We start from the raw sequence: 26,837 nt of genomic DNA, 5'->3' as shown, positions 1-26,837 counted from the left end.
GCCCTAGCACAGCAGTATTTTGAGGGCTAGAGTCATTAATGGGCTATCCCACCTAGCTATGTAAAGCTTCAGCTCTGTTTACAGTGTTGTAGCTCTGAATAGCTGAGTCTTCATCTGTTGGAAGGGCCCCTCCACAGTGAGTCTGCCTTTGCCATTAAGAACTTCTAAATACTAGAAGCTGACTGGTCTCCAGGGCAATTTTCCAATTGTAGCCTTTTTTTTTCCTGGACACTACAAGTGTTTGTTCAAAGTTTGTTCAAACAACTATTATTTGTAAAGTGTCTCTAAAAATGTGTAACTCTACAAGCTTCCAAGTTATCAAGTAAGATCATCTTCTCCTATTGTGGTCCTTCTAAACTTCAGCCACAGATCAGTTTTATCATAAAGCAGTTTTTTAAATTCAAACCATAGTTTAGTGACACAAATGAAATGCAACAGGAGAAAAGCACCCTTAAAAGACCAGAGGAAATTGCTTTCCTCAGCAGATGCTACACTTAGGTTTAACAGGGCACAGAACACTGCAGACCTATGTATTCAAATTTAACAACCCTGTTTGTCTTCATGTCACTGCTCCAAGCAGGCTAACACTACACAATAGCCAGAGTATTCAGCCTACTTTAAAAAATGTCAAACTCTGTAAAAGTCTCTGAGCTTTCCCATTTTCAGCAACCAAACACGAGTGGATAAAAGGCTCAACAGCCACACATTACACCTAGAAGGAAATAAAAGCTGAGAGATAAAGGGCAGAAATACAAGTGCAGCTCAGCAGTGCTCAGTACTTAGTGTTGTTCTGTCACCCCACACAGTGCTGTGCATACACATGCATATAAGACAGCCAAACCAGTGCTGTTCCATACATTCCCATCCAATTTCACAATCTGGCATTCTAGAAAAGACTTAATACCTATGATTAGCAACTATTTAAAGACTTTAGACTAAGAAAGAAATGGAGATCAGCTGCAAGTGTACGCCTCTGCAAGCACCCTAGTATTTTGGTCACTTAGTCACAGTGCTTGACAGCTTCTGCAAAAAAGCTGAAATTATCATGGCAGTCAAAATACTAAATGTTTGGAACATAATATTCTTCTGCTTTACAGAAGGAGAAGCTTCTGCTATCACACACCTGTTGGAGAATCAATGTTTACCTGGACTTTTCACCTCAATATGCTTCTAAAGAAATCTGTTGAATGCTGACACCTGAGCGTGCCCATGGCACACGTGCCCCCAGCACAGCTCTCACCTCCTCCGGCGGCAGAGTAGCCAGCGGCTTTATGACGGCAGCCAGGGGAACTTGGGATTGTTTGGCCATGTCAGACGTGCAGGGGATATTGTAAGATGTGCATCTGATGTAGCGGGGGCTCGCATTACCTGGGGAACAAATAAAAAAGCCCCACAAATTTCAGTACAAATTCAGTTCATATTCAAGAACAGAAACAAAGATACCTTAAGTTGTGTCATTAAGCCACACACACTATGAGCTTAGCTAAATATTGTTTTAATCTATGGAAAGTTTGAATTCCCAATAAAATACCTCTTCATTATTAACTACATACAATAAAAGACTTTAAAACAAACGAACTTGACTTCCTGTCAACTTAAAGCTATAAAAAAGCATTTCTGTTTCATATATTTACAGACTAAAACATAATGTAGACAGAAAACTCTACTCAAACATTTCTACTGTTTTGCTTTGTAATTTAGGCTGAAGAGTAAAATACTTGATTATACAATCAGATTCTGAAGTTTTTTCTGGAACTTCAAAGATCAAAAGTTTCAGCAATTTAAAGACAAAATATCTTTTCTCTACAGAGCCCTCAGACCTATTTACATCCCTCTCCATTTTAAAAAATACAGTTGCCAGTTCAATTCTAATGATGTTGCTAGTAGATTTCAGTTCTTAAATGTTTTTTATAAAGCTCTACAGTAGAGGCCTCATTTGCTGCTTTCTGGTATCTCTGCTAATGCTGGTTCTATGTATCTGCCTTGGAAAACATTTTTTACCTAGAAATTGGTTACAAGCTACCAAACAATGAGGAGAATCTAAACTGAGATCAAATCAACACAGGACTTGAAACTAAGCTTCTGTTGGTAAAACGCACATTTCCTTTAAAGACACCATTTTGTCACTGACTCTGTGTTTCATTTGTTTGATCAGGAAAATAAAAATAGTTTACCTTGATCCTTGACCAAGAAATTTGTAGTAACAAGAGGTGGGACCTGCCCTCTCACTCCAGTGACAAATGGTTCTGACCCACGGTTATTTCTGTCATCTTCAATCACTTGAATCTGTGATGGAAAATACCATGTTATTATGTGGAGGCTTGGTTTTTAAGTAAAATAAGTAAAATAAAAAATCTCTAAGGCAGTAAAAAGGGGACCTGAGGCAAACACTACTACCTCTAAAAATAGAAGAGCAAGTAAATTTTGTCAAGCAGTCACCTCTCAGTTTGATTTCAAATAGTACTTACTGACTAACGATAAATTACAAGCTGCAAATAGTATTTTTCCCCGAGTATTATTCTTAGTAGCAGCATATCTTGTGTTTTAAAGTCTGACCTGAACTCATAAAAGCCAAACTCAGACCAAGAAAGGAATTTTTTTTAGGTATTCCCCTGTACAGTTCTAGTCAAGTAAGAATTAGAAGCTTCTGTAATCCTCAAGCTGAAGTCCTATAGGTAACCTGGCCTTTTCTTCCCATTATGGTCCTGCTGTTTCCATAGTATGCCTTTATTTCTAACCACTGTAACTCTGGTCTAAAGACAGATGGCTTGCAAGGTGGAAGTCTTCATTACTTTGTGGTGCTCAAGGGTTTGTGATTTGAATTCCGCAAATGTGGAAAGTGAAATTTCAATAGACTTGTCAAAGAATCAAACTTCAAAGCCTGTAAAAATCTTAAATTTCTTGGTATTTCAAATTCTTCACAAGTGCAAATTTGCTTAAGATAACAGAAATGTATTAAATAGTTTGCCTTAACAAAAATATTCACTGGCCTTTCTAGCTGTACACAGCTCAAATTACATTTCCTTAGTGGCAACTGAATGAAATAATTAAAGCTAGGAATCATTCTTCTGCTCTTATTTTGCCATCAAATACACCTGCCTTTGCCTAGAGCAAATTCTGAGATTCAGAAGTTTGTATGGCAGAACTTCCATCCTCTCACTACAGATTACAAGCAGAGAGCCTCCCATAGCTTCAGTGACTACTCTAGAATAAATGTAGTCCCATTACAAAAGTCTACAGGGCTGACTGACGGTGATCTCACCACTGGTACCTGTTAAATTATCAACTTTGACTACATGAGGAAGCAGTGACACAGGGTAACAAAAACCAAAAGGTTTTTTTTTGTCTTCCAATCCAAAAGGTAGCTGCTTTTTTCTTTCTTTAGATAAGATTGTCCAACATAAACATTAAATTTTCAAATTCAAAATTTAATGGTTATGCATGAGCACAGATAATGAGAGAATGTTTATAGCTCCCCATGCCTCATACTAGAAGATTTGTATCAGAAATTAGCATTAAAAAAACTCCAGTTCATCTGCAATTTTAGAACTCCAGAGCACTGGCCCAGTACTGGTATATCAGCAAGAAGAGTAATCAAATTCTGATCAAAACACAGTAGAAAACATGGCTACAACAGCTCATGCTGTGTGCATACTGACATGAGACACACATTGTATGGGCAACTACACAACTGGCTTACATTGAAAATGCCAGCTGGAATCTGGTGGAGGCAATAGCCTAAAGCTCAAAGTGAAGGGGAGACATTCTTCATGATCTGTTTCTGAAACACTGCTTTCTATTGCCTCACCATTCATCAACAGTAGATTTTAACAGCCTCATGTGGTGTAATGTTACTCATTTTGATAAGGCAAGCAGAAGACAGCAAGGAAAGGGTAAAAGATTAATGATGGAGGGTTAGCAAGGTGAAGTTCAGGTTTCAGGCATGCACAGATGGTCACCAACACACAGTCTACAATTGACATATATACAGCACTTACTGGACTAGGAATTGCATCTGGGTCTATTCTGTGCCTGGGTTTCTGCTGGGGTGGCAGCTCATTAAGTTGCTTTTTTTTAATAAGAAATAAAGAGTATAAAAAAAAAGAGAGAATAATAAACCAAAAAGTAACAGCGTTACTTCTCTCTACCCAAACCTGTAGCACTGGCATTAGCTAGATTTAGATACTGGTTCATGCAACAGGACATCAGCTTCTGCAGCATACACTGATCCCAAAACCAGTCTTGACAGGATATTGGGCTTGGCTCTGAAAACCTTGCTAATGAAGGCAGTGGCTCACCTGCTAATTTTGGTTAGAAACTGAGGATTTATGCTTTAAGAACATGCTAACATGAAGGCAACTGACATAAGCCATTTGAGATTTCATTTAGTGGAAGAGAGGCACACAAGCAATTAAAGACTTATATTCTATGAAAAAAATCCAGTAGTAAGCTTTACATAAACCTGGAATCTAAATAGGTAATCTTTTTAAAATAGAAGTATCTTCTGAATAACATCAGTTCTGATCTAAATCAAGAATACATTATTTCATAGTTTTGAAACAGCATCAAGAGCAGTGGAAGGAACAGCACTGTAGAGCAGTGGCAACAATACCAGGCTTAATACTACTCAGCATTGGTAACCATTACATATAACTGCTTATCCTGCCTCAGAACCTCCACTCTGAAAGACAATCCCAGTTTGAGAAGCTGTCCATATTTGACTGATGTAGCATCATGACTTCATGACCCAAAAAAAAAACACTAACCAGCTTTTTGACAGATTATAGGAAAAGCACTACAATCACCTCCTACTAACCATACTTTAAACATGGATCACACAGTTCACAGACTGTCACCTCAAAACCCGAAATTAGTTCACCTTGGAAAGTCATTATGTAAGAATCCAGAAATGGAGAAACATGTTTAATCAAAGCCCTCAAAAGATATCACAGTACAAAAAAGACCTGAGGAATTAGAGCAGTGATTTCCATATGCAGTGCCATTCTTTAGTCACCAAGAACAATACTGCCTCTGGGCTTATTCATCACAGAAGACTGAAGGTGGGTAGGAGAGAGAAACACAAGCAGGAAAACAAACTGATGTTCCTTGGAATGAGAAACCTGTTTTCAGCTTTGCTCTTTGTCAGTTGTCCTATGCAAAGGCACTACAGAAGATGACACAGGTAAGAACAAGTAAGCTTACAGGGCTAGGAATGGAATCTGGATCCAAGCGTTTTGGTGGAGGTGGTGGTCCGGGGGGACTTCCATAATTTGGTGCTCCTGGATAGGCTCCTCCATAGTTTGGCTGGGGACCCCTCATCTGTCCAAAGGAACCTTAGCAAGAAAAGAACGTAAAAATCAAACAGTGCCTTAATACTAGGCCTTTCTTCATTTGGCACTTCCATTTCCTGCCACTATTAAAAAAAAAAACCCTCAAGAAAATTAAAGTCAGGTGCTTTTCAGTTAATTATGATTAAACATATTTATCACAGTGTTTCAGCTTAGACTGGTACATCTCTATCAACAATCCAATAAACTGATAGATACAGTCCACAAAACTAGACTTAAGGAAACAGAGGCTTTTAGTCTGAACTCTATCAGCTCCACCTCAGCCCAAACCAGCACACTTCTGTAAGTACTTTTGGAGTTTGTAATTGTTGATTATAATGCACATTAAGATCATGCACTATGAATATTTACCTGCAGAACTGTCTAATGGAAAGTGCACACAGAACAGCCAAATAAGTGAGTGGATGACCCCTAATTCTTCAAATTAAAGATATGCAAGGAGCTCCCTTGGGCGGTTTTGGCTTGTTTGAAACTACAATAATAGGCTACGGTGTGATTTTCTCTTTTGTTTTGTAACTACCTGAAGCTATTTCATGTTATTTTACATCATTCCAATCACTTACAGAGTAAGAGCATGATTTAACTCATTAGTATTTTTACAGTATAGGAATTTTAACAGATATTTTTAAGTAATTTACCTGTCCAGCTGTGCAAAGCTGCATGGGGGATGGAATTCTCAGTGCTAACATTTGCACATGATTACTTTATCCCAGCTATCTCTAAGTGTTATTGATTAAAAACCAGCCAAAACTGGTTTTAATTCAAAAAGCTTAACTGGTCTTTAAAGATGTGCAAGCTTCTACAAGGGAGAAAAATATGATTATGCAAATTAAAAGAGAAAACACAGCAACTCCTTTTTCAATGTTTAACAACTCCTTTCACACACACAGCATATGCACATGCCCACAAATTTTAAAAATATAAAATAAGGCTTTTCTGTATTTCCAATGTCTATTTTTGAACAGGTGAAGTTGCAGACAACAAATTGGAGTCCATAATAAAATTCTGATCACAAATTCTGGTAGTATTATGGCACTAATTGCTAAACACCTTTTTGGCCAAGTAAGCTAGAATTTTTTTAGTTACATTCATCTCATTAAAACCTGTATTATAATATACCTTAGAATGACACACAATATTATCTCAGACATGAGCACAGGGAAACAAGAAGGAAGTTTTAATGTGAAGCCAGGAGCCCATAAGTGACAATGTGGAATCTAGTTCTCAGTTTGCACCATACAGAGAATACTTAACTTAAAATTCCTATACTAGGAATACTCACCATTCTGCTGCATTTGGTATCCTGGCTGAGGAGGATGAGTGGGAGGAGGTGGTCCATGAAGACCACTCATGGGAGGCCCAGGGTGCAGCCCTGCCATAGTTGATGGAGGCGGTGGTGAGGAAACATGATTAGGCTGGGAGGATGGTGGTCCAGCGAGTGTCTGCCCAGGCAGTGGTGGGCCTGGCATGGCAGGTGGCCTTGGAGCACCTGTGGTAGGAGGGTAAGAGGAAGGTCCAACCCCTGTAGAAGGAGGAGGTGGGGTAAAACCAGGAAGTTGAGCAGGCAGGCGCTGAGTTGGCATTGTCTGACCAGGAAACGGAGGCTGGGCCACAGGAAGAGGCTGGGACACACTGGGAGGAGGGGCTCCTTGGCTCGCACTGTAGGGTGTGTAGAGACCAGACCCCGCCGCACTAACGCTTCCTGAGACTGGAGGAACCGATGCTGGGGGACCCGGGAAGAAAAAAAAGATACAACATCATTTTCTTCTATCCTCAAGACAATTAAGATGCAAGAAAAACCCATTTGCTCCAGATCACCTGAGTAAATCTACCACTTTCTCATCTTCAGATGAACTTAGTACTGGCAGAGATCAATCCTAAATGACCATTCTCCTAGATTGATCAGAAAGCTGAAATTCCTTCAGTGGATATGAAACTCAATAGTTCTTTCATTGCTTTCTCTCTCAAAGTCTGAGCTACTTATTTTACATAATCAGAATATATTTCAGGATTCAGGGCCAGAAAAAAAAGGACAAAGCCAGGAATATGCAAAACATGAACCACCACAAGTCTATCCATAGATTTTCTGAACTAAGTTTCTGTCTTAAACCCCACACTCAGTGGGAGCCTGTAGATCTAGAATGGTTTTGAGCTTTGTGGTTTTAATAGCATGAAACTAGCACCATTTGCATGTAGCACTGTACTATTTCTGAGAATAATTTTTGACAAATGTGCTACCAAAAGGCCAAGGAAATCTGTATCCCCTACCTACTCCTAATTTTCCTATAAAATCTGTCTTACAAGATGTTTGTTAAAAAGTACTTTAGCAAAACAATTTTTAAATAGTCAAACCAATTTACACATAATAAAACCAAAACTCTAGTCATCAATTTAAAAAGTCCCCTAATCAACAGCAATGAGATTGTAGAACTAATACTATAGAAACAAAAAGTATCTAAATTCAGTTTCTACTGTTTAAGTGAGTGCTTTCTTGACTTCTAGCAGAGCCCTATCCACAATCATTCAGAGTATTTTCAGCCCTTTGTGATTTGCATTTACAGGGCCCTTTTTCTCTTTTTTTTTTTTGACTGGTCTGTCATACAACAGTGGCAAGACATGTAGACTTTCCAACAGGTGATTCAGAGGTAGACTTTTCAGTGTTTCACAAGATTCACCTGGCTGAGGACCAATGCTATTACTCTCCTTTGTTATCCAAGTCCAGCAGTGCCAGCACTGTTCCCTGCAATAGCCTCAGTCCTGTTTTCCCCATTATGACCTTATTAGTTAAGCAAACTACTGCTTACTATGGCAGACATCAACACCCAGAGAATTCCCACAACCATATGGTAATGAATCACTGACAAGAAATATCTTTTATGAAATTACTAGCAAAAATGAAAATCAATAGCACACTTCAGTAGCCAGGAAACCTTACCATAGCCCAGTCCAGCTGGGGGAGGAGCAGAGGCTGCAGTAGAGCCAATTGTCATCCCTGCCATGTGATTCCTGAGCTGCTGCACGCTGCCTGGGGGGGGCCCATATTGCTGGAACGTGGATATCTGGCTGACAGGCGTGGGTGCTGAGCCTGGCAGAAACGGCTGAGAAGCAGGTGGCCTGAGAGGAAAGATGACAAACTGAGTGATTCCTCATTATAGAAGAAGTTACAATTCCCTGTGCCTTTTAAAATTGTTCTAGCACATAAACACTATCTGGGTCTCAGATATTTACATGAAACACTGTAGCTCAGTTTTGGAAAAAAATTACATATTCTGCCTGTATCCGAATCCCTTTCTCCTAACAAATAAACAAATAAATCTATTAGCTCTTAAAATACAAATTCTGGATTTTTATTAATTCCATTTCAGTTTACACAACAAATCAGAAACACTGCATAGAGTCTATAGGGTGAGCAACAGTAAGGCCTGCACAGCTATGTAAAAACGTTGTGCCACTCAAAACACTTGAACTCTCCAGGACTATTGCCACTTTCACCACAGAGATAATGGCAGATCTTTCTGGAAAAGATGTTGAAGAGCCTTAGATGACAGTAACTCACGGATCCATAAGGAACAGAAGAGGGCCCAGAATCAATACTAAGAATTATTAAGTAAAGACTGACACAAGCTCCAGAGATCATTTCACACTGCCGAGGAACAAATACTACAGTTGGGTGGATGCAACTGAATTTTTTTAGGGGAAAACCAAAACCACAAAGAATGTCTTAGGAGGAGAAGAGGTTTTCATCATTGACATCTGCTCACATCCTTTCACAAGCTTTTCATCTCCAGATATACTCACTGTCAGATGAATACCCCTGTGGCATAACATTGCTTCAAAACAATAACAAGGAAAAAAGTCAGTGTCCTACAAAACTCCAAAGTACTTAGTTTGATTTAGATCTAAAAAGTCTAGACCTAGCATGAGTATGCCAAGGTGGGATTTTGTTACAATTCATTCTTCTCATATGCACCTCTGCATTGGGGCTGCTGAGGCTGGAATTCCATTTTGCACATCTCCATGTTCAAACTGACTGTATGCCACGTGGCCAGAAGGATGAGATGCTCCAGAGGCTGGAGGAGGAGCTCCAGATGTTGGTGGGGCTCTTAATGAACCTACAAACATAAAGAAAAAATATTAAAATATCACAAATTATAGAAACAAGGGCTTGAACCAACTACCATGAAAAATTCAAGTGCAGAATTGCTAGAACAATAGTCCACGAGCAACAAATAATTTATGAACAAATATTTTTAGCCAGTGTCACTAGTTACCATCTCCACACAGATCAAGCAGAAAGTATGTGCTGTGGATGGTTTTCAAAAGACAACTTCATCTTTTATGAAGGAAAAAAAAAAACTCATCAGTAAGGTACTGAATCCTTTCCCCTCCAAGTCCAATTATTTTTATCTAAATCAAGAGTATTCAGTGGAATCTAATGTCCATTACAAGTCAGTTTTCTCTGCCTCAAAGGTAAGCAGGCTATGCAAGCAGATTCCATTTTCAAAATCTACAAGGCTTACTGCATTTATATATAGCATAATGGGGGCCACCACAGACCATTCTTTCCAGCCTCTCAAGCTTGGAGGCTGACACAAATACTTTCCCATCTTTCAGACTGAGCTGGTTCAGTCACAGCCCAAATATATTTGCCTCAGAAACCAGTCTTTCCACAGACCACAAAATGTTGGATATAATACCAGCAGACCAACTGCAGTTTTTACTTCCAAAAAAGAGCATATAAACCTCTCTTTTAATAAAGCTATATTAACAATGCTGGCAATTAGAACAATTGACCATGTCTGTTAACCACCAGGGAACCTATTTCACATATAGGGTATCATTAAGTACAGATGACAAAGTGCCCTGTGAGACCAGGCCCACACATACACATTCCTGTGTCACTCTGACAGTGACTGGCATGGCAAGTTTCAAAGGGATTCTGAAACCTTCTTGTGAGGAATCATTACAAAATAGGAAATAAGGGGAGCCATGTCTCAATTCTACAGTACCATATATACCCTAAAGCATGAGGTTTTAACTCATATATTCTATCTTATCTACTACATCCAATTCTTAGCAAACCTGGGAATGAAGGAGTTAACTAGACCTTGTATGAATAACTGATAATTTTTCTTGGGTTTCTTTATTTATTACTAAACATCCTGCTGTTCTTCATTTTGAGAAAGGATTTAATTACTCCTAGAGACATTTATTATTTTTATATACTTTTATCTCATTAATCTCTTATTTTCTAAACTACTGTTACAGTACTTTCATCTCACAGCTCCTCTGGCTAAGCAGTTCCTGATCTCCAACTATTTGTATGTTATTTCTTTTGAATTTCTTTTGTGATACCTCTCATCTATTTTCCAATGCATTCCTTTGATAGTACATGTGAACTGTTTGGTCTTCTTATCTTTTGTCTTTGAAGGCATATTTAATCCAATTTCTGGAGGGACCCTACACACTTTTCTAATATACATTAAGTTAAATTCCCCCACCCTCAAATTTAACAGGCACACCATTTGACAAATATGTGCCACAGTAAAAGCTTTGTAAGTATTTTTTTCTGGTTCTCATCATAAATATACTTTTATCACACCTACTACAGACTGCTCAAACAGTCACTGAAAAAGAAATCACCAGAATAGGTATAGGTATCTAGTGGTTTATTAGTCTAAGATTCATTATTCTTGACAAATCCTCAACATCTTTGTGATGTTCTTACTCATTACAGCAAAATGGGAAATGCCTGTGATTTTCCTCAAAGCCTGAGCCTATATGGTTGTCTTTTGACACCCTTCTAAACAAATCAACACCTCCAGAAATAGCTCTTCCAAAATACCACTAGTTTGATAAAAGGAGAAGTACAATATGGTCTCTTGCAGCATTTCTTACATTTTGATTGCTAGTTGCAAAAAGATATTTCCTTCTTCAAGTCACGGCTTTTGGAAAAATAATTATTCCTAACATATACCTTGGATTCCAAGTACAGCCAAGGAAGTTAAAGACTATTTTTTTCCCCTAAATGAGAACACGAGTTACACAAATCTCCTGGTAGTTTGCAGAGATTTTTCACTTCTTTGCAATGTCATCATTTCAAACCTCACCTTCCCTCTCAAGGGTGAGACTGAATTCTTTTAAACTAAGGATTGCACCTGACAAAACCTGAATGGGTCAATTCAAGTTTTAAAATCAGACTTCAGAAAACATTAGTCACAAGTTTTATCTATGAATCTGCATGCATAAGGGATTTCTCCTAGGGTTATTTCTTCATTCCTATTTATGCTTCTGGAATGCTGCCTACAAATAGATTGGGAAATGTCCCATCTACCTCTGCCTAAACAATCAGGTACCCAGCCTTTGAGATAAATATCCATATTAAATGGGAACTTGGCACAGAAAAAGCAACACAGACAAACACTCCCACAGAAAGGACACCATTTACCTATAAAATTAGGTGCAAGAGAAGTGTCAGAGTTGAGAGATACAGGAGAGCCCTTCGAAGGAAACCCCAAGGAAGGAAAGTAACCTGGAAAGACAGAATACACCAGTAAATGAAGTCTGAGAGAAAGCACTGAGAGACAGCCTTTCCAATGCTAAGAACAGTCTGCAGTCCAGAAAATATCTCATACACAAAATTAATGTAATCTACCACCTTGTTCTTTAAGCTATACTTCCTCTCTTCCACCATGCATAGCATATTACAAATGCAGTCTTTACATATTACAAGTGTTAATATTTTCATAAAGCAAGCCTATATAAAACAATCTACAGCCTAATGGTTACAGGTATTCAGATAATTGTGTTTGCACTTTCAACTGCATGACCTCATCTGAAGGAAGCCAATAGACTGACTAAAGGACTGGGGCAAAATTGTCCTGCTTCTTTCAATATTCTCATAGCAAGAAGCAGCTACTTTCAGCTAACATCACAGCACTCCACTTCTGGTCCTCAAAAAGACTATCATCACTGCCATAGCATTCCCATGATTCCACTCAGTTAGTCAGGGTTTGTCACATAAATCAGTAGCAAAACACTCCCCCACTAAGGATGGTATCAACTCCTAACATTTCTCCACTCAGTCCCCCAGGCAATTTTACTGTTATTTTAAAAATAAATCCCTAAGACAACTACTTTGAAATTATAGAATAACACTGGCAGTTTTCCCTTTACCCCTCAGTATTTCCTAAATTTTTGCCTCTGAAATTATAGGTCTTGCCACAAAGACTTGCAGTAAACATAATGTGTTGGAGGTAGTGGTGGAAAGGATAACTGTCACTATTTTTACTGTAACCTGTCTGCTGTCTCTGATAATGACAGACATTCATTTGACTCCTTCTTCCACATGCATTTCATACTCAGCAGCCACTGACAGGTCAACCTCTGGCTGTTGGGTAAGGCTCTGAATTTTACATTTCTTTCTTCTAAAGATAGGAATCCTAAACAGCAGGTCCAAAATGCACAGTCTGACAACTGAGATTTCCTTAATACAGCCTGCTAAGTCCAGGAATGATGGTCGCAGAAAAAAAGATGGAAAAAAATCCCCAGCTGGCTACAGCGAGCAGACAGAGCCCTCAGTGGCTGAGCCCTGCCTCTGCTCTCCCAGGAAGCAAAGTTTCCTTCCTCCACTCAGAGATGATTTTCACTACTTTCACAGGAATTCAAACCCCTTGTGAAATCAGTTCAAAACTCTCCGATTAAAAGTGCTGTTAGAAGAGATTTATTGAGAGCATGGGAAGAAGAGGATTAAGGAAAGAAAAGGAAGATGGAGCACCTGAATAACCTATTCTTTATCACACTTAACTCTTTTACTATGCTACTCTACTAACTCTAGACAAAAATCCAACAGTGCAATTATTCAGCACCCAAATTTCAGTGCCCCACTTCTGTTAGTTTCAAGACAACTAGAGGGACTTCAATTGTTCTATCCTTCTCACTGAGTCTGAGTCAAAATTTGAGAAGTTGCACAAGATTGAAGATGTACTTGCAGGGGGGAATAGAGACAATTAACATGACCAGCATAGTCCTAATCACCTTAGAAGATCCATCTGAAACCTAAACAAATATTTTAATGTTGTGCTTATTTTAGCAAAACTGAATTCATTCCTGTGATCTGAAAAGGCAAACACACTTGTATTCAAAGCAATAGTATTTTCTCCTCTACATTTCAAATGTTAAAGTCACTATTGATCTCCCAAAGCAATCAACATAATTGAAAACCAAGACTCACAAAGTTCTTTATTACAGTCAGAATTTCTTTTGAAAAAAGGAAAACAAAAGTTGAATTACTTTTTTTTTTTTTTTAACAAAAATAACAAGGGATAGGATCCTGCAGAATCAGTGAAATTCTAGAATACATTAGCTTACCCCATGCCCACAAACTTTATATTGAATTTAAAGGCATTAGAGAAAATAGCTTGAAATACTCTTTTTACGTAGGGTTGTATGTCAATCTTTCAGGATAGAGTGCAGATATTTCTATATAATAATGTAAGGCAGCCTCAATTATAAATCTGTTACAGTCCCTGACTGCTGCCTCCCAACATAAGGAAGACTCCTTTAGTCAGGTGTTTCAATAACATAGGGACATGGATATAAAGAAAAAAAGCAGGCTGTTTCTCAACATATTAATTTTATGACCTACCAAAAGAGTAAACCCCACTAAACTGGACAAGAAACAGCACAATAACCTCAGAATATGGGATGATGTGATTTTTAGCATCATGCAAATTACATAGAGAAAAAAAGATAATCACTACCACAAAAAAACCCCGAAGACTTACAACAGGATATTGTCTACAGCAACAGGACATCGTGTACGCACACAGCAAAAGCTGCAAGCACGCCATAACTGACAGGTTATCAGTGAGCAAGCGTTGCCCGAGCAGTACCTTGTGGAGGGACTGGCTGCTGGTATCCTGGCACCGGCCCATTATAGGCTCCGTACTGCGACTGAGGAGCCCCTGGCAGTGACTGTCCTCCGTAGGCAGGCTGCTGGAATCCCTGATAGCCAGGCTGAGGTTGCCCGTAAGGAGGCCCCGTGTGAGCTTGCTGGTTTACACTCATTGTATTCACATCCCCAACCTAACCTCACCTGCAAAAAGGGGGGGAAAAACGACTTTAAGCAGATATAAAACCAAACTGGTCAGCTTCCCTACTGTTTTCAAATAAGTGAGAGATCTTAAGATAGTATCTTAAGGGAAGCTAAAACATTAATGAAAACTTACTCTTGCACAGCAAGTCAATAAATGCTTTACAAGAGCTATTCAAAACAGTACTTTCAAACACTATGTTTTTTAGTCAGCATTTCATACTAGTTAGACCTGTGATCATCACCTTAGATAGAAATACCATCATTTGCCATTCCATAGCAGATTATTATCAAGCTTCCGAGAAACCTTTCAAACTACTTCCACCTCACAGAGTCAGACCAACAGAAAACACATTTCATTATATAGATGATCCCTTAACATAACACTGAACAAGTTCAGCTGTCACCTCTGTGTTAGTTTCCTCGATCATGTTTCCTCATTGCAAGCAGCAAGCTTCACCATCCACAAAGGCAGCTGCCTGAAGTGTTTGATGGACTCTAGAACAGGACCAGCAACATAGGGGGCTATGGCCATTTTTTAGCAATAGATGATTTAAAGTCCTTACTATATACATATGTTTCAGAAAACAAAGATATTCCAAAAGCAAAATTTTCACCTAGGAAAGGTGTTAAAAATGGAAAATAATTACAGGCAAAGATGGCACTAAAGGAGTTTTACCAAAGTGTAACACCTGAAACAGAGTGTCAGAGACAGGAGAGATATTTCTTAGCAAACTTTTGCAAGAAATCTTACTTAACAGATTCCCAACTCCCCTAACTGTATAAAGAGACTGACTAGCTTTATAACAAGAAAAGCAAAACTGTTATTTGTAAGACCCCAAACCAAAGAGGCAATTTTTACAACAGGAAGCAGGCAGATGACCCACAGCGCCTTTCACTTGTGGAGAATCAAGAAGATTACTTCAGGGGCAGGAGATTCCCTCATGGTGTGTTTCTCATAAGAATATTTTGCGTCACCTGTACTTCTTTGGATACTGCATGCCACTGTTAGCCTCTTCAGCTGAGACTATCACACTAACATAAAGAAACATGTTTAGGGCAATTAAATTCTTCACTAAAAACCATCAGTTTATATAAAAATGCAAAGCAAAAGTAACATAACTAATGTTGCCCTTACATTTTTCTCCAAACTCTATGATGAACTTGTGCATTAAAGATACAAAGTAAATATTAACACAGAGGAGACAGAGGTGCAACAGCCACCAGAACCAAAGCCTGACCAGGAATCTGCAGCTTAACTCAATCAGGTGTAAAAGCCCCAAGCTGGTTTGCCTACACTCTGATTAGCACATGCCAAACAATGCTAAGATTACTTCTTCCCATTACCAAAAATATGATGCTAAAGAATTATTTCAGCAACTGACACCACAGTTGTACAGCAAAGCCACTGGAAGAACTACAGCTCTGTAAGAATCATCCACACGAAGAAATTCTTTCATACATACCATAAAGGGAAAATACATATATCATAATAGAGATTTAATTACTTACAAAAGAAAGCTAGCACAGAACATAAAAACTACATTTAACCTCCTACAGCTAGTAAACATGACAAATGTCAATGCTAAGATTACTAACACTTACTCTGAAATTAGATTTTAAACTTTTATGAAAGGAAATAAATGAAGTTTGACATTGTTATTCTCCAAACTGTATAAAGGCAAAGATAGGGCTTTTGTTTAGAAAAAGATCTCCTCCTAAATATTTACAGGTAATTTGCTCTTGACAGTTAACATGCAATTTGCAACAGCTTACAAGAGCATGACAATTTTTCATCAGCCTGCAGTGGTTTAAAACATGATTACTCTCTTACTGTCACGTTTATAACGTGCAATCTCTAAAAACTCAGCTTCCCACACTACCTTTGACTTAGTTCTGCAGAACAGTCTAACCTGAGCAGCCATGTGGGCAGGAAGTCTGGACTTTGGGACCTGCTCCCTTCCCAAGCTCCCTGAAAGGTTAACTCTTACTGCCCAGGCAGGCATCAGTGTGACCACACTGCAATGACAGACCTGCTCTCAGCCACCTGCTGTTCTGTACAAACAGTGCAGCAAGAGAGTCCCTCCTGCAAAGGGGGCAGTACCGGCAAGGAAGAACACAAGGAGAGGACTCCTCTACCTGCACATCTTGGAACACCTGGGCAGGGCTTTCTGACAAGGAAGGAGGGCTGTGATCTCTTCCTGTCCCTGCTTATTGGATTGGATGAGAAACCTGGCTTCCAGTCACTGCTCCTGCAAACAGGTCTCTCCTCCAGAAGAGCTGCTGAGTAGCAGTATTCCACAGGATAGCTCCTGAGCTATAACTACTAAGACACTTTTCACAAGTAAGACCTACAGAAATCCCTGAACAGATCTAATGTGTGAACTAGGAATTACTACAGAGCAGAAGATGAATCTTTCATGCTTTTTCTCCTGATTTTCTAAAGCACAATAGGATAAGAACTCAAGCTTGTCCCTTGTAAACCACTTGTGACTTACTGCTGTGAGTGCATACTCAGCAATCTCACCTGATGATCTTCTACTATTTCCTTTCCAGCCTTCCCTCCCTCATGTGAATATCAGTACCTCCTGCCTGAGCAGGTGATATCTGTAGCTTGTTGCTCTCTCCTCAATACCAAATCTGAGAGGTAAGCTGATTTAATGCACATCTTAGAGAAAAAAAAAGAGTTTTGAGATAATCTCCTACACTTGTGTTGCTGCACAAACAAGATGGTTCTAATTCAGTGTCCCTACTGAAAGACAGATACACCTCAGACCTTTAGCTAGCCCGTGTGCCAGCCAGCACAGGCTCACCTCCACCACAGCACAAGCTGTTGCTCTCTCTACACTGGCAGAGGGTCAAGGAGGGAGACTTAGGAACGAGTCCCGTGCTGAAGCTGTGGACAAGGCTGCTTCACTGTTTTGGTGCCCAACTTGCTCTGAACATAAGGTTTGTGGCACACTTGCTCATCACTGATGTGAAATACCATAAGGCAGAAGCAAGAGTATTTGCCTCTAAGAAGGTGGAAGACAGTTGTCACTCAGTGAGTCTGTTTTCCCTCTTCCCCAGTACAAGTTATTTGTACCAAACATTCATTTTGTTTCCACTCAAAAAACATCTCTGTGTAAATTAGAACCTGGTCACTCGAAGAGATATGGAGAAAGGGATAATTTTATGCTCTGTCTTATGACATGAAGGGTGGCTGGGGTAGGGAGAATGACAGAAATAATACATACACCAGACAGAGAGAAATGGAGATAACAGGCCATTTTACTGGATAAGAATGCTGAGGATATTCCTTTGCACGTAGCAACACATTACCAAAACTAAGCCAAACATAACACTGACACATGGTGTTGGACACCATATTACTACTCAGCAGTTACAATACAAAGCTCAAATAAGCAGGACTGATGCTAGTGAAAAAAAACCTATGACAAGTGGTCATTACCATAAACAACAATTTTCCTGCAAAGCAGGAAGCAGTCACTCTATACCATTTTCTATTCCTCTGTATAAAGGCAGCTGAGCACGACGTTTTGGTCAACACAGTTGCAAAGCTACAATTACATGAGAAGGCTGCTGTACAAGACAGACAAGCAGTGAGGATCAATAATGAACTGATGGGAGGAAAATACGCAGGAATAATGTAGGAGGTGCTGAATATCTAATTTTTTACAATAGCTTCAAGATTACTTAGTATCCAAACAAATCAGACCACAGTGACTTTTTATAACATGCTTTAAAAAAAACTAGTGATTCATATGAACTTGTTTCAATGAGCAAATCTCCCAAATCACTGAAAACTACATATTCATCATTTTTATAGTCTGCATTCATTGTTAACTCCCTTTTGAAAGTGAAAAGCTTGATCTCATCAGTTCTTGTTCACTTTCTAAAGGAAAGGCATACAGCAAAATTACTTTCTTTCAGAAAGAAATTTTTTTTACTGGTCCCAGAGAAAGAAAAAGCCTGTTTGTTTCAACTTCTGAGGAGACTGATACCTTAAAAAAAACAAACACCCAAACCTACAACAACAACAACAAAAAAATACATAACCCAAGTCAACCACATGGCCATGAAGGAAATATTTAATTTAACACAAAAATCAAAACTATTTCCAAAAGATGGGATAGGAGAGTACCAGTAATCAGAGGACTGCCTACACTACTTTTAATGTTTCTACTCTGCAACTTTCTGGCAGCAGCAAGGTTTTGCTATTCTTACAAAGACCCAGACTCTGGAGCTAACAGCACTCTTCAGAACGGGAAATGTCCTTGTTTTTGTTTCATTGACAGCTTGACTACATCTTCTACAAGCACTCATGGAACACTTGGTTCTTTTCATATATAAAAAATTACTGGGTGGGGGTTTTTTTTCTGTAGAAAATCTTGGAAAAGAAACTCGTGTCCTAGAAGTCAGAAACTGCCAACCAATCTGTAAGCTGGCAGGCCATTGTAACAAATGCCTCCCACACATTTGTCCAAGTCAACCCAAAAGGCAATACTGGAATCCACTCCAATCTGGCTGTACTGTGTGGCAATCTCTCTTCCTTCTTTTGTAGATTCTCAACTTGTTACACCACAGGTAACATCTCCTTCATCTATGCATTTTGAGTTACTGCCAGAAACATTTGTTTTAACAGTTCACAAAAAGTGTAAGACACAGTTTTCAAAGTGAATCTAAGGTATGATCACTTCCATATTACTCTAAAGAAGGCCACATTAAACCCAGTTTTGTAAGGCTGATTCATCATCCTGGGCAAGGTACAATACAGCACACAAGTTACAAGAGTGAAAGTGATTAAAAACTGAATACAAAAAACCCAGCTTAGTCTTGACCTAACCTTAAAACTACCAGGACTTCCAACCCCTGCCATCACCACTGGATTTCTACCTCAAGAACACTTTATACTTCGTTGACTCAAGTCTCCTGGTGGGACTGATTCACATCTCTATCACTGTAATAAAGCCCTAGGAAAAGATTTGAAAAATGCTCTGCTATGAGCATGGCTTCTGAAGAGCAACCCCAGGGAGGCAAAAATCACTGACAATACAGCATCAACAAAACCACAGCAAAGGATGTCTCTGCTTCCCAGCTACCCTCACATACACGTGTACAGATGTTACAATGAGTGAAGTAATCTGAATAATTTCTGTGAATCTTGCACAAGCATAATGGATCAGAAAAAGCTACATGAGCAGTTTCAAATTTAGGGAAGAGGCCAGAAGGAAGAAAGGGAATACACAGAACAGGACTAAAAAACAAGTTTTCTTCACATACACTGGCCACCTCTGTGCTTCGACTTGCTCTACACAAATACACATTACACAATTTCCATCATTTGTAATAAATAAAAAAGGTGACAATTAGCTTTTCCTAATACCTACTTCCAGTTTATACTGTCTTTTAGTGCTTTCTATGTTAACAATGAATGCTAGACATATAAAACAAGCTCTATCTTCACAATTTATCCCTAGCACACCTTTTCAAACCTAAAGAACAAGAAACATCCACCTCTCTTCTGCAGAGACCTTGCTGTTGATTACTGTTGGTGACTCTGTACCTTGCCCTTCTTTAGCCAACCATCAATTCTTCCTTTGGTTTTTGACCTCCTTCTGATAATAAGTGTTACAGGAAGATAACATAGTCCTACCACAGCAGGAAAAAACATCCAAAGAACTACAAGCACCAAACCACCAATCAAAAAAAAAAATCTTTTAAATAGTTGTTCACTGCTCTAAGTCAGCTTTCAGCCATGAAATTAAAACCTGGAGTGAACGTCACAGCATATTAAGAAGCAATTATATATTCTTTATATTGATGTCCTCTTCATACTCTGTCTACAACAGTAAAAGAATCCTGAATTGCACAGCTTCAAGCCAAAAAGGGTAGGTCCATTAGCAAGAACCTGTTCCACATGAAAATGGATAGAAATATTTATGTTTTCACAGACTGTAAATATGTGATTGAAAGTAAGTCTCCTTTTAAGAGGAAAGCCTGGAAGTTTTTGGCTACATATATTTCTATCTGTCCCTTAACTGGAACACCTACTCTAGGAGAACATTGTGGGAAAGAGAAAAACAATGTTAGAGCCCTAAAGAGCTCCCTAAATTTACTCATGAAAACTTCACATTAATAAAAAACAAAGACTTTAATACAAAATCAATAGTCATCTCCCATTTTTACACTGTTTGTAAAAAACAACAAAAAAGAATTTGCATGTTATGCCTCAGATAGTGATTTCTGTCCAACATTCCTCACAACATTTGGTAAAGTCGACTACATAATAATCCTGTAACAGAAATGGATCCAGAAATATTTTTAAGGAATTATCACATTAATAGCTAACAATCAACTGAGTATCAAATTGGAAAAAAAAATCTGTATTTTCAATTACAGTATAAATATTACTTCCTGTGGATAACTTCTGACATAGGTGTAAGCAATTCTTTTACATCCCAACAACTACTTTCTACTAGCCAGTAAGTTTAAAAAGAACTTCAACTACAGCCCAGTTTGGATGGTTTTGCAGCCCCTCTCGGAGATCACTACATTCCAAAAAAACCCCACCAAACAAACTAAAGAAAACTAAGCTTCACCATACTCCATCAAAAGCATTTCTCAGAAAGACTGAAAGCAAATTCCAACAACAGAAAACACATTTAAAGCCCCATCTACATGGAAAGCAAGAGTCCCATCTTGCATAACCACCTTTTCAAGACTACACTTGTATTCCTTCTTCCTTTTCTCACAACCACACGACCACTAAGTTTTACTACCAAATCCACCCAATCTCAGTAGCCAGATCTGCGCCAGGAATGACCATCCTTTGCAAAACTCGAATGAATGAAAGCTTGAACCGCCCAGCACAAACGCCAGGGGAAGGATCCGCGGATTACAGGAGATTAGAGAGGTTGCAGAGGGGGGTATCTGACTCGCGGCGCACCCCGACCAAAAAGCAGCACTCGGTTCTCCGTGCCGGACCGACGGCCCGACTCGCAGCCGCGGGGTGTCGCCGCACCGCACCGGGACACCGACGGGTCTCCCGGGCAGCTCAGGCACTGGAAGTGCAGGCCCCGCCGGCAGCCGGCCCGGCTCCGCAGGCCGCCGGCACCGGCCGGGCCGCGGGCGACGCGGACACTCCCGGCCGGGCGCATTCCGGGGAGCCCGGGGCTCTGCAGAGCCTCCCGTGGCGCGCAGCACGGCGGGCCCGACGCGTCACCCGACCGGGAGCCACCGGGCCTCGGCGGAGGAGGAAGCGGCAGCGGCGGCAGCGCCTCGGCTCCGGGCCGCCGGGCGCGGTGCCGGGCTCAATGCCGCCCACCCGCTCGCTCGCCCGCAGCGGGCACCGCACGGCCCCGCCGGTGGGCCCGGCCACCCGGAGCCCCCTCGGGCCTCACTCACCACCGCTGCCGCCACTGCCGGGCCCACTTCCGGCTCCCGCCCCGCCGCTCCCCGCCTGCCGCTCCCCGCCTGCCGCTGCCACGTCCGCGCTCCGCCCGCCGGGGCCCGGATGCGGCGCAGGCGCTGGGAGGCCCCGGCCCCTGACGTCCTGGCTGGGCGGGCGGTGACTGCAGCTGCGGGGAGGGCCGCGGGGCCGCTTCTCGCGCGGCCCAAAGCAGCGCTGCCCGCACGGGCACCGAGGCGTGAGCGGGGCTCGGCCGAACGCTGCTGAGCCGCGGGCACCACTGACCACGGTGCCCTTGGCCGCCTGTCCCGCCAGCGGCCTGTGAAAGACCGCGACAGGGGAGCAGCCAGGGCCAGTTCGGCACCAAGGTGCAGAGAGTTGTTCGCTTCCTGCCAACAGCAGCAGTGATCGTCCCTCCGTACTCGGCACTGCTGAGGCCACACCTCAAGTACTGCCTTCAGCAGGCCCTACTGGCTCCCTCACTTCAGAAGGGGCACTGAGATGCTGGAACGTGTCCAGAGCAGGGTAACAAGGCTCGTGAAAGGTCTAGAAAACTTGTCTTACAGGAATGGGTGAGGGACCTGGGATTGTTTATTCTCCAGAAGAGGATGCTCGTAGGGGATCTCATCGCCCTCTACTACTGCCTGAAAGAGATTGCTGTGAAGTGGGGACTGGTCTCTTCTGTGGCTACAGAGAGGACAAAAGGAAATGGTCTAAAGCTGAGACAGAGGAGAGTCAGATTAGATATTAAAAATATTTTCACTGTTAAGGTGGTCAGGCATTGGAATAGGTTGCCCAGGAATGTGGTGGAGTCACCAACCCGGAGGTGATTAAGGGGCATCAGGATCTGGTATGGAGTGATGTGATATAGTGGTTTAGGGGTTACAGTGGTAGTGCTGGGTGGATGGTTGGACTTGAAGTTCTTAAAGGTCTCTTCCAACCTTGATGATTCTGTGATTGTGTTGCCAGCAATATGCAATGGCACCGGATGAGTGGTGCTATAGTGGCAATGACGTAGTCAACCAAGCAATGGCATCACACCACATCCTCTGGATGATATGGTGTAAGGATGTTAGTCACTGAGAGCTAAGCACATGCAGAATAAGGAAGAGGTAAGGGTAAGCTTGTCCTCAGAACCTTAACAGAAAATGATGGTTTATGCCTTGTAGGAAAGGGGGAACATGGACTTTAACTCTTGTATAACTCCCTGCCTTGGGATGGCTAGGAGATTGAGTCTGTCATGATCCTAAAGAAAAAACACTGAAAGACTCTGCTTCACTCTAGTGAGACCCCATCCAGAGACCTGTGTCCATCTCTGAGGTCCTCAGCACAGGAAAGACATAAACCCATTGGAGCAGTTCCAGAGGGAGGCTAAGAAAATTATCAGAGGGATGAAGGCTTCTCTTACTAAGAAAGGCTGAGAGAGTTGAGGTTGTTCAGCCTGAAAGAACATTTTGAAGCAACTTTATTGTGGTCTTTCAATACTTAAAGAAGGCTTTTAAAAAGCTGGAGACAGACTTTTCAGTAGGGCTTATAGTTACAAGACAAGGAGTAATGGTTTTAAATGAAAAGAGGGTAGATTTAGACTAGATATAAGGAAAAAAACCCTCTGAGTTAGCTAGAGATTTTGAGATCTCCACGAGGTAACAGGCGGCTCCGTGACTGGACCGAAAGACTTTGTCTCTAGATTTGGTAGCTATAGCCCCCTCTTTCTCTCTCTCTCTCTCTATTTTCTCTCTCTTTCTCTATCTTTTTCTCTCCCTTAGTCCCTCTATTGCATTTTGCTGTGATCATTCAATAAAGGTGCAGTTGTTTTGATTATTACTGCAAATCCCCTGTGCCGTGTCGGTTTTTTGCACCCTGAGATCAAATCCACAAACCATCACGAAACCCGTTTGAAAAGACTGATCGTGACAGCTACCAGGCTGGTGAAGCACTGTAACAGGCTGCCCAGAGTGGTGGCAGTTGCCCCATCCCTGGAAACACTCAAGGTCACATTGGACAGGGCTCTGAGCAATCTGCTAGAGTTGAAAATGTCCCTGCTCATTGCAGGTAGATTGGGCTAGATGATCCTTAAAAGTTCCTTCCAACCCAAACTATTCTGTGATTCTATGACCTGGTTGGGCTCTCTCGGCCATTGAGTCTATATAAGCAGTGCCCTGCAGAGAACTGTGAATCCTGTGTGTGGAGTTAATCCCAGCTATTCTGGTCCCAGTGTCTAGTATTACAAGTGGATGTAGGGGATGTCAGGGAGCAGCATGCTGCAGAGGGAGCACAGCACATCTACAGTCTGCCTGTGGCTTTCAGGGCAGGCATAGTGCTGCTGTGTAAGACACTAGGTGCATGGAGAAAATAGAAGTGGAGAGCACATTAATTGCAAGCTGGTTTTGTTCAATTCATAGGGTCAGGTGCTGTCACCTGATTTGTACAAGTTTGTGCCTGTGACATGTCATTGCCTGAAACTCAAACTAATGGATCCTGAGTATTGAATGACTCTAAGATTTGCATTTGGAATGCAAAGTGGAAATAAAAATTTTACTGAAATGCTTCCAACTTTAAGAGTGTCAGACAAAGCTCTGGAGAGACAGGAGGTGTGCTATTTTCAGCCACGTTCCGGTGAGAGATCCATCATGTATGCGGGGGGGCACAGAGGGTGAGATTGACATGACACGTGTGTAGGACAACTCTGGCCCCTTCCCAAGGGCAGAATCAAATGTCTAATCATAGGCAGAGCAGCAGCTGAGAGTCCAGAAGAGCAGTGAAGGCTGGGCTTGAAAGTCTCAACTCTTGTGTGTGTGTGAACTTCAAGGAGAAAGTAAGCAGAGGGCCTTGTGGAGACTAGAGAGTGGTGGTGTGAATTGTGGATATGGGAATAGAAGATTCTGCCTGTTAAGAACTGGAATCTGTACTGAAGTTGTGAAGACAAAATATCTAGAGCACAGAAATCATGGGAGCTGAAGAAGAAATGCTCATCACTCTGTCTGGAGGTGCCCCCTGGGGCTTCCGCCTGCAAGGGGGTTCAGAGCAGAAAAGACCCCTTCAAGTGTCAAAGGTAGGACCTTGAGGTGTGAACTGTGAGAGCAAAGTTGTTCTGCTGAACTAAGATATCCCTCCTGAGCTGGGCATCTTTCACTACTGTTAAGGAATACAGGAACTCCTTACAGTGGCAGCAGATCTGAAAAGGAAAAATTGGGTGTTGTGCTCAAGCAGGGTGTGAGGTGGGCTGTGGGTCCTGGAATAGATGCTGTTGAGGTAGAGACAAGTGTCAGGTGAAGATCTGCTTCAGAGCAGGTCTGTACAGCTCAGACACTTGGTAGGCTGTATAACTCTCCTGAGTTGTCAGCAGAGCTATAACCGTAGTGACAGTGCAGGGAAAAGGGTTCAAATATGGAAACTTCAGTACTCATGGAAGACATCCAACTAAAGAAAAATAAATTGAAGCAGTTAAAGCCATATTTTTAATTCAATTGTCTCTAACACTTCATTACTATATTTCAGCTTTCAAAATAGATGTACATTTCTTAGTGCCTCTTCTGTTGGTGAAAGTTTTTCCACACAGTCTGAAGTGAATATTTGTGATGCTCTAGGCAGCAAAAACAGGTTTAATTTCAAGAATTAAAGAAAAACAATTGGTTGAATGGGAGATTTAAAAAATTGAATAAACATGAACCTTGTGTTGCACTACTTTTGATAAACAGCTGTTACTGTTGTCTTTTCAGAAAGACTACTGAATAGATTGAAAACTAGAGGAAAAAAAGGTCCTCTTTATTAAGCTCAAGACAGCTGCATTAGCCTTGACACAATGATGTCTTGGGATATCTCACTGGAAGGCACCCAGCAACAGAAATGAAAAAATGCTCTGCCCAGCCCCTTCTGTTTCCTTAAGTAGACCATGTCTCTGACAGAATTTTGAAATTAGATGTTCTGTGTCACTTGGCTCACCCCAGATCACGTAGTGTTTGTTTGTAACTTCTGCCAAATTGTTTGGAATCCCATAGCTTGGCCTTGAAGTGAATGTTTGTTATGTAGAAAAAGATGATTTTCTCCAGAAAAACAACTTCTGCACAAACTCATAAAGTTTCAGCTTAAAAAGAAAGAATCAATATCCTTTAAACAGGTGTCTGGCATCAGTGGTTCTTAGGAAAATGGAATTTTCAGGGGCTACATTAATTCTGCATGGTCTTAGATTATTTTGACTCTTGTTTTTCCCTCAGAAGATAAGAAACTGGTACTGAAGAGGGAGGAGATTGTGAGTGTCTATATAAAGATTACTCAGGATTGAACAGCAGCAAGAACTAGTTATTACCCAGGCTAAGTTGCACCTTAAGGTGAATGGAATATTGCCCAAGGATTAGTAGCACTTGCAGGAAGGTATTAACTAGAAGCAGCTTTTACCCAGAATTGGGTGCTGTACTTTAAGTCTAGCAATACAAATATATATAATTTTACAATAATTGGATATTGCATTAAAAATAATTATGAAAAATATAATTTACACAAATCTATTTGAGGCTCAAAGTAGACATCATTCTTTAGGCAGGATTTTCATTTTATAATTATCTTTTTTGTCTCTTATCACCCAGAATTTAATAGCATTTAATGACCCTACATAGTATCTTAAAGGCAACACCACTTAAATAGTCTCCAAAGAATGGATGGTCCTTACCAGGTACTCAGGAAGATCATATCTGAATGTAACCTGCTTAGAAGAGAGCAAACTGCCAGGTGTCATGTGATGGAAAGTACAGCCATGAATAGCTGATAGGTGCCAGGAGATAACTGAGTGGACACTGCTTGTGTCTCAGAGATTCCAGTGCTGTCATTTTAGAGAATTTCAACTTCTAGGCTAGAAAGTCATGGTAGTAACACTAAGGAAAGATCCTAACCTTTGGATGCTGAGTCAAATGATAAATAAGTGATAAAAAGTTAATTTGGGAAATTAATCAAGGATAACAAATACATTATATATAAATGATACATGTTG

At 40.8% G+C, this 26,837-nt stretch overlaps 2 protein-coding genes across 8 annotated transcripts in view; one reads left to right on the top strand and one right to left on the bottom strand.

Annotated features, from left to right (window-relative positions):
• The window catches only part of SEC24C (SEC24 homolog C, COPII coat complex component), a 36,546-nt gene extending 14,636 nt beyond the window's left edge, over positions 1-21,910 (bottom strand). Inside the window, exons 1-10 of one of the 6 annotated variants that reach the window (XM_063163768.1) lie at positions 21,850-21,910; positions 14,243-14,445; positions 11,797-11,880; positions 9,319-9,460; positions 8,284-8,462; positions 6,631-7,071; positions 5,203-5,333; positions 3,999-4,067; positions 2,175-2,286; positions 1,241-1,368 (exon numbers count right to left, since the gene is read on the bottom strand). In XM_063163768.1, coding sequence (XP_063019838.1) covers positions 1,241-1,368; positions 2,175-2,286; positions 3,999-4,067; positions 5,203-5,333; positions 6,631-7,071; positions 8,284-8,462; positions 9,319-9,460; positions 11,797-11,880; positions 14,243-14,417 — 1,461 coding nt within the window. In that variant the 5' untranslated portion in view covers positions 14,418-14,445; positions 21,850-21,910. Of the gene's footprint in view, positions 1-1,240; positions 1,369-2,174; positions 2,287-3,998; positions 4,068-5,202; positions 5,334-6,630; positions 7,072-8,283; positions 8,463-9,318; positions 9,461-11,796; positions 11,881-14,242; positions 14,446-14,849; positions 14,945-21,849 lie in introns of those variants that run through there. The other 5 variants (XM_063163767.1, XM_063163772.1, XM_063163770.1 and 2 more) reach the window with 5 other exon arrangements.
• A 2,671-nt stretch (positions 21,911-24,581) lies between these two features.
• SYNPO2L (synaptopodin 2 like) overlaps positions 24,582-26,837 on the top strand; it is a 35,766-nt gene continuing 33,510 nt past the window's right edge. The window contains exon 1 of one of the 2 annotated variants that reach the window (XM_063163765.1): positions 24,582-24,905. In XM_063163765.1, the coding sequence (XP_063019835.1) occupies positions 24,801-24,905 (105 nt within the window). In that variant the 5' untranslated portion in view covers positions 24,582-24,800. The remainder of the gene's footprint in view (positions 24,906-26,837) is intronic. The other variant, XM_063163766.1, reaches the window with a different exon arrangement.

Source organism: Melospiza melodia, chromosome 9 (assembly GCF_035770615.1).
Source record: "Melospiza melodia melodia isolate bMelMel2 chromosome 9, bMelMel2.pri, whole genome shotgun sequence".
NCBI classification, from domain to species: Eukaryota; Metazoa; Chordata; class Aves; order Passeriformes; family Passerellidae; genus Melospiza; species Melospiza melodia.
The sequence above is the reverse complement of the archived record's forward strand: the minus strand, read 5'-3'. Positions and strand labels throughout refer to the sequence as shown.